At 47.0% G+C, this 11,643-nt stretch overlaps 1 protein-coding gene and 1 long non-coding RNA gene across 2 annotated transcripts in view; one reads left to right on the forward strand and one right to left on the reverse strand.

Annotated features, from left to right (window-relative positions):
• The window catches only part of Serinc2 (serine incorporator 2), a 25,724-nt gene extending 24,187 nt beyond the window's left edge, over positions 1-1,537 (reverse strand). The window contains exons 1-2 of the mRNA XM_006503063.2: positions 1,469-1,537; positions 751-801 (exon numbers count right to left, since the gene is read on the reverse strand). Coding sequence (XP_006503126.1) covers positions 751-801; positions 1,469-1,483 — 66 coding nt within the window. The 5' untranslated portion in view covers positions 1,484-1,537. The remainder of the gene's footprint in view (positions 1-750; positions 802-1,468) is intronic.
• Gm34957 overlaps positions 1-6,497 on the forward strand; it is a 10,904-nt gene extending 4,407 nt beyond the window's left edge. Inside the window, exon 2 of the long non-coding RNA XR_376686.3 lies at positions 2,708-6,497. This is a non-coding gene — a long non-coding RNA (predicted gene, 34957). The remainder of the gene's footprint in view (positions 1-2,707) is intronic.
• Positions 6,498-11,643: the final 5,146 nt, after the last annotated feature.

Raw genomic sequence — 11,643 nt, forward strand, 5'->3', positions numbered from 1 at the left:
GCAAGGCAGGATGCTTGCATGGATATGTGAGCTGCTTCCTCATTCCACTGTGACAACATCCTGACCCAATGGCCCCGCACGGTCACCATCCACACGTCTGTCCTCAAAGCCTGAAGTGCTACCCGCCTTCTGAATGTCCCCATGCCAGGGGTTGCTCCCTTGGACCCCTCCTTCCATCAACTGGATCCTCCACCAACAGCATCTCCTTTCCATAACCCAGCACAGCGACACAGAGGGGGTGACACCTGGAGTCTATGCTGCCCCAACCTCCCAGAGTCCATGCCATCCCGAGGACACCTCCGTCCCCTTCCCTGAAGTAGGCCTGGTAAATTCTGCTTAACTCTACAAAGCAGGTATGAGCATTTGCGAACATGGTCAAGGAAGTAGTTGCTTTTTGAGGTGGTAAAGCGGTTGAGGCAGGATATCTCTTATGTAGCTCTGGCTAGCCTAGAACTTGCTTTGTAGACCTGGCTGGCCTCAAATTCACAGACATCTGCCTACCTCTGTCTCCCAAGTGCTGGAATTAGAAGTGTGCAGCACCAAAGCCAGGTGAGCAGGTGCTTTCTGAGAGGAGAGGGCATTAGCTTAGCTACAGCACAGAAAGAACCAGTCAGTTTTAGGCTGGAAGTTTTCCCAACAGAATACTATGCTGTCATGGTCCTGGCTTTACCCATGCCTGAAACCAGCTAGGCTTTGGAATCACCCTGCATCACCCTGTAGGGAAGGACCAGCCCTGTGCAGACTACTCACTGTGTAGTCCTGTCCGGGTACCTCCTCCTCCTTCAGCCTCACACTTCTCATCTGTAAAATGGGAACAAACATTTTGCTCTGGTTATCTCAGGAGCCATGAAAGACAGGATATTAGGAAGCGGATCAAGCCAGGAGGTAGTGGTGCACACTTGAATGAGTTCCAAGATAACCAAGACTACACAGAGAAACCTTGCCTCAAAAATAAATAATAAATAAATAAATAACCAAACAAACAAACAACAAAAACAAAACCCCACAGGGGTGTTGAAAAGCTTGGTTGCTTAGCAGCCTCAGCCCATCAGCCTTCCCCTCAGTCTTAAACCTCCGGTGTGAGTCTGGAATAACTCTGTCTCTCACACCTCCAAAGACAAGATCACAGTTAGCAGCTGTGTGACCATGACAAGTCACCCAGCCTCTTCAGTCCTCATGGGAGTGCTAGGATGCTGGATTCAGCTCTTCCACTTAATGGCACAGAAACCAGATCCACTGGAGAAAAATTTGCCAAGGTCATTTAGTCCATCCCCCTGTGTGGTCCATGCTCAACTCCCTAGTCCCCGTAGGAAGCAAGCCCTGGCTTCCCTATACCCTTTGCCCCAGGGTTCTCTGATCTACTATTCCTGGACTTTACTTTTCAAATATGAAACACAGGAACTAAATCCTCCCCAGGTCCTCAGTTCCCCCAAGCCCCCCACAGTTCACTGATGCCCAATCCTCTCACCATCCTCCCGTCCATGAGGACTCAGTGTGCTCCTGCTTTGAGGCTCTGTCCCCTGGGCCTCAGATCTCTGCACTGGCCTCTACTTCCTGCTTTTGACCCATTTACAGAGTAGTGAAGGAGGCCATCCCTCATGAATATGCATGTAGGGTAATGAGGGCTTGGGACTGGGGGGAGCACCTGGGAAGAGGTATAATCATTATCTACTGGGCTCCCAAGCAGGACTGCCCTTCCTCTCAGAGGTGCATGGGAGCTGAAGCAACAATCCCAACATGGGCAGTAACCATTCACAAGTGCCTACGGCTGCTGGCACTTGGCAGAGAACATCTCCTGTAAGATGTACCAAAGGTGGGATGTAACCAGTTGTCATAAGCAGAGCTAGAATGAAGCTCAGGTCCTTCCAGAGGATGGGACATCAGAGCTGGGGCATTTAAACCCTACTGCCAGATGTTCAGCTGTGAACACATGGTCATAGAGCCACATATGGACAACACATGTCAGTTATGTGGCCAAGGTCTTTGAGGTAGATTGATGAACATGATGTCTTGTGCCTCTAATCCCAGCACGTGGGAGGTAAGGCCAGAGGATTGCCATGAACTTCATTCAGGCTAACCTGGATAACAGAGTAAGACCATGTCTCAAAAAAGGCCAAAAAGAAAGAAAGAAAGAAAGAAAGAAAGAAAGAAAGAAAGAAAGAAAGAAAGAAAGAAAGAAAGAAAGAGAGAGAGAGAAAGAAAGAAAGAAAGAAAGAAGGAGAGAAGGATGGAAGGAGGGAGGGAGAGAAGGAAAGAGGGCAGGGGAAGGTAGGAAAAGAAAGAGACTAGGGGGAGAGGGAAAGAGGGGAAAGAAGAGAAGACAGAGGGAGGAAAAAGAGAAAACAGGAAGGGAGAGGAAGGAAGGAAGGAGGGAGGAAGAGAGGGAAGAAGAAGGAGGAAGAAAAGAAGGGAGGAAGGAAGGAAGGAAGAAAAGAAGGAAGGAAGGAAGGAAGGAAGGAAGGAAGGAAGGAAGGAAGGAAGGAAGGAAGGAAGAAAGGAAGGAAGGAAGGAAGGGCAGATAGACTAGGTACCTGGAAATGACAACCTGAAAATACATCTGGATGTGTAGAGACAGCCAGATGTGTATTCACAATGCATGTTCAGCACATGTGCAGGCTCACACATGTGGTGTCCATGCACAGATGCAAGTGCAGACGTCTAGCATACACATCTCTGGATCACCTTGGGACATTCTTCCAACCAACAGTCACAGATGGCAGGGTGTGTCCGGAGGCTGAGGACGGAACAGCAGCCATGATGACAGTCACTGTTGGCAGAGAGAGAATGGCCTGGTGGGCTTTGTTCCCCATTCTGAGGGCTCCAACTTCCTGTGTGGGAAGCATCTGGAATGAAGATGGATGAGGGTGGAAGAGATGAGCCAACAGTGGAGTGCTGCCAGATGTGAAGAGCAGGGAGGTCCTGCAGATGTTTCCCTCGGAGACCTCAGGAGTCCGCTCTGAATGCAGGTGAGCAGAGGTGCACAGGGCAGGGTGATGGTTGCTCTGAGGATGAGTGTGGCAGTGAGGAGTGCGCGTGTGGATTTGGCATGCTAATAAACCATGTGTAGTATGTATGCACTGAGTTTCACACGTGGTTGTGGGGGTGTTGGTGTGTGCATGTATGGAGCAGGATAATTAGTGTGCAGGAGAGAAAATAAAAATAAACGTTATTGGGCTCAGTCTTTATGTTCATTGGGTGGATAGGGAGATAGATGGATGGAGGAAGGGATCGGCAGGAGGTGGATGGGTAGATGAATGGTTAGGGAGATGAAGGAGAATACAGTAGAGCAAAACTACTGTATGACGCCTTGTGAGCTCCAGGTAGTAAGCATGTAGATACTTTTTCTTTCTTTTTGTTCTGTTTATCATAGCTGTTGGGTTTTCTAGATAAAATCTCACTGTGTTGTCTATCCCAGCCTGGAACTTGTTACGTAGCCAAAGCAAGCCTTGAACTCTTGGCCTTTCTGCCTCCATCTACCAAGTGCTGACTATGTACCACCATGCCCACACAGTCTGTACAATTCTCTTAACCCTTCTGGATGTTTGAAAGGCTTTTTATAGTAGAATGTATATTCAGGGGGCTGGTGAGATGGTTTGGTAGATAAAGTCACTTGCTGTCAAGCTTCACGACTGAGGTTGGACCCCCAGGACCCAAAGTGAGCACTGACTCCTGCAATTTATCCTCTGACATCCACACAGACCCTGTGGCATGCTCCCCACCCCAGACAAATAAACAGGCCTTTCTAAAAAATGTATGCATGGCATGAGCTATGTGCCTTCTCCAAGAGGACCATGGACAACACAAAAAACCCATCAGAGGGGCTGGAGAGATGGCTCAGCGGGTAAGAGCCCTGACTGCTCTTCCAGAAGTCCTGAGTTCAAATCCCAGCAACCACATGGTGTCTCACAACCATTTGCAATGGGATCTGATGCCCTCTTCTGGTATGTCTGAAGACAGCTATGATGTATGCATATATATAGAAATCCAGGCTTTGTGGAGCAGAGCTACAATCCCAGCACTTAGCCAACAGAGGTAAGATTGCACAGGAAGTCAAGCTGATGCCCAGGATTATCTGTACACACAGTTAAGCCTGCTCCTATTTCCCATGAAGTCTCCCAGCCTCTATGAAGCCAGTCCCATTCCTTGGGTAGAGCAGATATACTGAGTTGAGGAAGGGCAGTCACCAGCCCCAGGGCAGCCATAGGGGACTGAGAACTCTATCATCTACAGCTTGACCAAGCGGCGTCTCCTGGTGAGCAGAAGTGTGGGTGTCTGAAAGTCTCATGCTTCCTGGAGGGAGTCAGGGCAAAAGCAGGTGCCCAGAGCTCTGGGAACAGCGACTTCTGTCACACATTCATTTCATCCTGTCCTGTCCAGCATCTTCCCTTGTCCCAAGACTTAGGTCTAAGCTTCCAGTAGGACCTCACTGTACAGAAATCGGGGCCTGGAGAGGATGGTGCCCCTTAGGCTGCTGCTAGCCAGGAGCAACATGAACCCACAGCTTAGGGGCCCAGCAGAAGGATCCCAGATCCCTCAGACCTAGAGAGGAGGCACAGAGTGCATTCCTGCCCATAGTTCATACACTGGAGCTAAGCCAGCAGGGAGAAAGAAACAGCATGTGGCTGGAGTTCTCATCTCAGTGTTACTAAAGGATCCTGTTAGGGTAACCCTGGGCAGCTCCCTGCCCATGTTTAGACTGAAGTATCCATCTATCTATAAGAAGAATAGTTTGTAGACCAGCAAAATGGCTCATCAGGTAAAGGTGCTTACCACCAGGTCAACAACCTGAGTTTGATCTCTGGGACCCACACGGTAGAAAGAGAGATATGACTCCCAGAAGCTATTCTCTGGGCTCCATACATGCACATAATAGAAGAAGAAGAAGAAGAAGAAGAAGAAGAAGAAGAAGAAGAAGAAGAAGAAGAAGAAGAAGAAGAAGAAGAAGAAGAAGAAGAAGAAGAAGCAGCAGAAGAAAGAGAGACAGAAAGGAAGCAAGGAAGGAAGGAAGCAAGGAAGGAAGCAAGGAAGGAAGCAAGGAAGGAAGGAAGGAAGGAAGGAAGGAAGGAAGGAAGGAAAGACAATTTGAGACCCAAAAATAAGATAGGCATGCTTATAAGCTAGCACTTAAGAGGCTGAGGCAGAGAATCACTGTGAGTTCAAGGCCAGCCTAGGATATACAGGTGAGTTTAGTCTACAGCATGAGCTCTTGTCAATAAACAAATGAATAAATCTTTAAGCAAAAGTGGCTGTTATTACTAGTCACTGGCCCACCCCCAATGCTGTGAACTCACTGGCTTCACCACAAATCGGATCCACCAAAAGACCAACGCATTGCACAGCTGCTTCCCAGATTCTTTAGGCCCACCTGTCTCTGCAGCTGCTGCAGAACAGCTGGGCATCAAGGGCTGCTGGGAGGCTCCCTGGCCCTGGGGATGAGAAACCCAGGCTCCCTGTAATCAGGCCAGCCTCAGAACCAACCCGTTTCATCAGGACAACCCAGCTTCTAGCAAATGATCATTTGCACTCTCGGCCTGCCCGGCCCCAGGCTGTGACCCAGCTGGTCAAAGAACAGAGAAGAAGGCAGGTAGTTAGCCAAAGTCTTTCATGCCAGGGAGCCCTCCTCAGGTGGGATTCATAGAAGAGTGCCTGGAGACACAAGCAGGAAGGACAGTCTACCTGAAGCCAAGCCCCTCCCCTCCCCAGCCCCCCCACCCAGCCCCAACTTCCCGCTCCCTGACCCCCCCACCCCATGCCCAGGCAACAGTCATCACAAGCTAACAGAGCTTTGTCGTGGGGAACCTGGTGGGTGTCCACACAATGAGCTCTTTTCCAACTCAAAAAAAAAGTGGGGACTGGTGAGGTGAATCAGTACTAGCTGTGCAAGGATGAGGCCAGAGTTTGGATTCCTAGGACCTACGTAAAGTCAGATGTGGTCGTGAACATCTGTAATCCTACTGGGAGATGAGAATCAGGAACAGCAAAGTCCCTAAGAGCTCAAGAGTCAGCTTGTACAATAGTGACAGCAACCTTGTCTCAGGCTGGAAAGCAAGAACAGGCACCCAAGATTGTCCTCAGACCTCCACACATGCACGCCCCCAGTGGGATGCACACAAACTCACAAACACATACACACTACATACACATTTTAAAAAGAAGGAAGCCAGGCATGGTGGCATGTCTTTAATCCCTGTCCTTGGGAAGCAGAGGCGGAGCTCTGTGAGTCTGAGGCCAGCCTGCTCTACATAGAGAGTTCCAGGACAACCACAGCCACAAAACTGAAAAAGAAGGAAAGACAGGGGCGGTGGACCGCAATGAAAACCAACAAGCGGAGAAGGCTGTAGGAAAAAGAGGAAGCTTTCACAATCCGAATTAGCACAGACATTAGGGAAGGCCGTGTAGAAGTTCCTCAAAAAGCTAAAAATAGGACTACCATATGAACGCGAGGGAAGATGCAAAGCAGGGGAAACAGGAATGCCGTGTTATAATGGAAAAAAGAGGAAAAATGGAACAGGAAGGATCAAATAGGGTGGAGGATGGGGGGGGGGGGACATGGTCAAAGAGAAAGTATGGGGTAGGGGACACTGAAGGCCTTTGAAAAACCCTATGGAAACCTGCTAAGGTAGAAGCTTCCATATATGTGTGTGTCTGTGTCTGTGTGTATATGTGTGTGTGTGTGTGTGTGTATTATATATACATATGAGTTTGAATATGTATACATGTATGTCTATATACATCTATGTATATATGTATATACATGTATATGTACGTGTATATGTATGTATATGTACATACCTATATATACATATTTAAACTCTATATATAAAAGAGAAAGTTTGAATATAGAGACTTACTGTATAAAAGGGGGCAAACCCCCAAGTAGATACCAGATGCTAGTAAGTCAAACCCTAGTACCAGAAATGGGTCTCCTCTTTTTAAGTTGTTGGCCAATGAGATCCATAGATGCCAGACACTATAGCTGCTAGCTAGCCCCCAGAGCTCGACAGGAAGAGCCCATTGTTGAAAACGCAGGGTACTTGAGTCATCAGGTGGATACTGACCTGGAAACTACACTGACTGGCTACGTGCTGGAAGATGCTAGCAGGGTTACTAGAAAAGTTGTTCTCACTGGCCCGTTTTGTAGCTGCCATCTCTCGTTTGTTTCTATTTTTTGCTTTGCTTGGTTGGATTTTGAGTTGGAAGCTCCCTGTATAGCCCTGGGCTCCCAAGAACTGGGATCCTGTGGATCTCATGTGCACCACCACACCCAGCTTCTTTCACTTAAGATTTTTTTTTTTTAAATAACAATGTTGGCAAGGCATCCACGTTGGCGCTCGCATCCGTACATCATCCTTTGACTTGATTGTTTAGAGCTGCCCTGCCTATACTTAACAGTCAATAGGCATGCGGACTGCCTCCACTATGGCCTGCTGTGAGAAAGTTCAAATGTGTTTGCACATGGCTGTCAGTCCGCTGCCAGTTCTCGACGAGAATACCTAGGAGGTGAATTGCTGGGTGATCTGGAAACCCTGTGCCTACCTTTTGAGACTCTGCCACATTTTTCCAAAGCTGCCTCCCCACAGGCTTGCAGCAGTGCGGAGGTGTAGAGGGAGGTAACTTTCCTCTTCCCTGCCCTGGGGCTTCTCCCCAGATTTTTAAAGAATTATTTAGTCATTTTATGTATATGAGTATACTGTAGCTGTCTTCAGACACAGCAGAAGAGGGCATCAGATCCCATTACAGATGGTTGTGAACCACCATGTGGTTGCTGGGGATTGAACTCAGGACCTCTGGAAGATCAGGTCAGTGCTCTTAACTGCTGAGCCATCTCTCCAGCCCCCATGCACCTATCTCTTAAGCATCCTCTTGCCTCTGCCTCCTGAGGGCTGGGATTAAGACTAGCACCTGCCATAATGCTCACTTTGTAACTTTGAAAGTGTCTTGGTTTGCACATGTTTAACTGTGTGTTGAGGCAAAAGGTTGCTGTCAGCAGCCTTCCTCCCACTATATTGCTGAGGTCTCCCACTGACTTGGATGTACACATGCTTGCTGACTGAGCTCACCAGCTTGCCCTGTGGTTCTTCTCCATCTTTCTGGTGCTGGAGTTACAAGCTGCTGCAGTGCCTTCCTGGCTTTCACATGGGTAGGGATCCAAACCCCAGTTCTTAAAGAAAAATCAAGAACAAGGTATGCAAGGAAGAGAGAGAAACTCTCCTCCAAGGCATGCCTACAATCCCAGCACTCACGGACTGAGCAAGACAATGTAGTGAGTTCAAAGCAACGCTGAGCCACTGAGTAAGACTCTATCTCAAACAAGCAAATAAATGTGATCACGCAGTCAGATCCATTTAGAGTCATGGGTTGTGTTTCCACTCTAATTAAAGAGCTGCCTGCCACTAGACATGATCATGCAAACCTGCAGTCCCATCATACCAGAGGCTGAAGTAGGAAGATTGCTTACCATTCAAAGCAACATGGGCTACATAGCAAAATCCTGTATCAACAAAAAAATGAATGAAAGAAAGAAAGAAAGAAAGAAAGAAAGAAAGAAAGAAAGAAAGAACAAAAGAAAGAGAAAGAAAGAAAGAACAAAAGAAAGAGAAAGAAAGAAGGAAAGAAAGAGAGAGAAAGATAGAGAGAGAGAGAAAGAAAGAAAAGAAAGAAGGGAAAAGGGAAGGAGAAGGAAGGAAGAGAGAAAGAGAGAAAGAAAGAAAGAAAGAAAGAAAGAAAGAAAGAAAGAGAGAAAGAGAGAAAGAAAAGAGAGAGAAAGAAAGAGAGAGGAAGAAAGAAAGAAAGAAAGAAAGAAAGAAAGAAAGAAAGAAAGAAAGAAAGAAAGAAAGAGAGAGAGAAAGAGAGAAAGAAAGAGAAAGAGGGAGGGAGAAAGAAGGAAGAAAGGAATGAAGAAAAGAGAGAGAGAGAGAGAGAGAGAAGTAATTTCCAAGTGGCCCTCAGGTCTGACTGCAGCTGGTTTTGGCCCTTCTCTCTTGCCAATGCTGTCTGGGAACTTTCAGTTTCCGAAAATAGGTGTGCAACCTCTCTCCTCCCGACTTTGGCAGCTGTGGCTATGACCTCTGCTCTGGGAGAACTGACCATCACCTCCACCTCCATCTCTGATGAACTCCCTGCTAGCAGGGCCAGCTTCTAGGGCACACAGTCTCCACAGAGGGACCTGCTGGTCAGGAAGGGCTCCAGATCGCCTTAACTCTCCACTGTCACCCTTGAGATGCATCATAATGTTTTAATGAGGATCACCGAGTTCTCGTTCTGCGATGGCACCTGCCAATTAGGTGACAGGCCACGCTTTGCCTTCAGTCTCTCACAAGACGTGAGTGCTTTGACCTCAGGGCTCCCCCAGCGGCCCCTCTTCTGATCTCAGGGCCTGGTGGAAGGAACATGAGTGAATGAATGAATAAATGAATGAGTGAATGAATGAATGAATGAATGAATGAATACTCAAATGAATGACTGAATGGAAGTTTGGGCCAGCATAATGGAAGGGAAGGAAGGAGAAAAGAAGGAAAAAGAGGATGGACAGGGAGAGAGGGAAGGAGAAAGGGGGCCATGAGGAGCAGGGTAGTAGGAATTTCAAGATGAATAAAAACTGTGAGACCATTGCCAAGTAAAAGAACAGGACAGGCAAACACCCTAAATATTTCTGAGAGTAAGTCTCCTTGGGAGAACCCCATGGCTTCTCTGGCCTCAGCTAAATCCCAGAAGTATGAGACTTCAATGGCTACCTTGTGGAAGCAACTGTTTCCCTGGCTCAGGGCTGAGAGAAAGGCCAGATGCAGAAGACAAAGCATTAATTAGTGCCCAGAGAGGACCTCTCCTGTCATTGTGGAGGTGGCAATAAATCAGGTTAGGAAGTCAAGGGAGCTGATGGGATAGCTTGGCCCACAGTCAGACATCCGTGGCTTGGTCATCTGACTGACCCATCAAAGTGTCTTCTCTTCTTTGCTACTTCTGAGTCCAGATCAGCAGCAAAGTCCACCCTGAATCCTTCCCATCTGCTCCTGGGCTTTCTCTGGGCCCTAGAGCATCCATTTCAACCAGATCGTGGCCTCCCAATTCCACATCCCAGGACCTGGATGGCTCTCAGTGAACTGGAAGAACCAGTGAGAGATTACAGTGGCCTCGGCAGTGGGCGTCCCAGTGCCCATGGGGATGGGGAGGTAACGACCTCTGGGCAGCAAAGTTGTAATGACCTCTGTGGGGTGTAATGAATGACCTCTTAGGGTTTATGCATTCAGGCCTCAGCAGGGCCCAACAGGAACCAAGAGCCCCAGAGAGCAGCTACAAGCCTCCTGAGAGGTCCAGTAGGTATCAGACCGCCTGGCCCTAGTGCTTCAGATGTTGGATACTGGGAGACAGAGGGAGGAGGCTCCCTATGGCTCTGATTTTTCACTTTTGGTCTTACTCCATTGAGACAGAGTTTCTCACTGAACCTGGAGGTAGGCTGGTGGCCAGCAAGCCCCAGTGTGCCTCCTGTCTCCACCCCAAATTCATGCAGGCTCATAGGCACACACAAACTGTGTGTGTGTGTGTGTGTGTGTGTGTAAATTTTATATATACTATATAGTATGTGATATATAACATATGGCATATAATTATATAATATGTAACATTTAACATATATACAATGTATAATATGACATGTGATTGTAATATATAATGCATAATATGTGATCTACAATATGTGAGATACAACATACAATGTAATATACAGTATACAGTATAACATAATATACAATATGTAATGTGTAATATGTAATATATAATATATATACAATATGTAATGTATAATATGTAATATTATATATATATTATAGTCCTTTGGAAGACCAATACAGAATCTTAAGTGGAGCTTAACAGGAACGTGAGGCTGTGCCAGGATTTTATTTTTACATGTGGAGCTCTAGGTTTGAACTCAGGTCCTGATACTTGCCCAGCAAGCACCCTTCCCTGCTGTGTCACCTCTCCAGCCCCTTGTTTCATAATTCTTTCATTTTTCTTTTTAAGTGTGTGTGTGTGTGTGTGTGTGTGTGTGTGTGTGTGTGTGTGTGTGTGTGTGTGTGTGCCTGCTGAGGCCAGAAGCATCAGATCCCCTGGAGCTGGAGTTAAAGGCAGTTGTCAGGTGCCTGCTGTGGGTGCTGGGACCTGAATTCTGGTCCTTTGTAAGAGTAATACGGGCTCTTAACTGCTCAATCATCTTGTTAGCCTTTAGTTTTATGATGTTGATGCTACTTCTCCTCCTCCTCCTCTTCCTCCTCCTCCTTCTCCTCCTCCTCCTCTTCTTCTTCTTCCTCCTCTTCTTCTTCCTCTTCTTTTGATTCTGTGTAACCCTGGCTGCCCTGGAACTCACCCTGTAGACCAGGCTGACCTCAAACTCACAGAGATCCACCTGCCTCTGCACTTCAGTGCTGGGATCAAACGTGTGCACCACGACACGGCTCACTTTTATGCTTATCAATATAACCTGAATTTTTTAAAATATAACTTGGTTTGGTTTGAGGTTTTTTGTTTTGTTTTTTGTTTTGTTTTGTTTTTTTGGTTTTGGAGTATTTTTTGTTTGTTGTCATTTGCGATTTGTGATTTAAGTTTCTTTTCTTTTTTTCTTAATTGTTGTTATTGTTTTAAAATTTATTT

This window comes from Mus musculus, chromosome 4, assembly GCF_000001635.26.
Source record: "Mus musculus strain C57BL/6J chromosome 4, GRCm38.p6 C57BL/6J".
Taxonomy (NCBI): domain Eukaryota; kingdom Metazoa; phylum Chordata; class Mammalia; order Rodentia; family Muridae; genus Mus; species Mus musculus.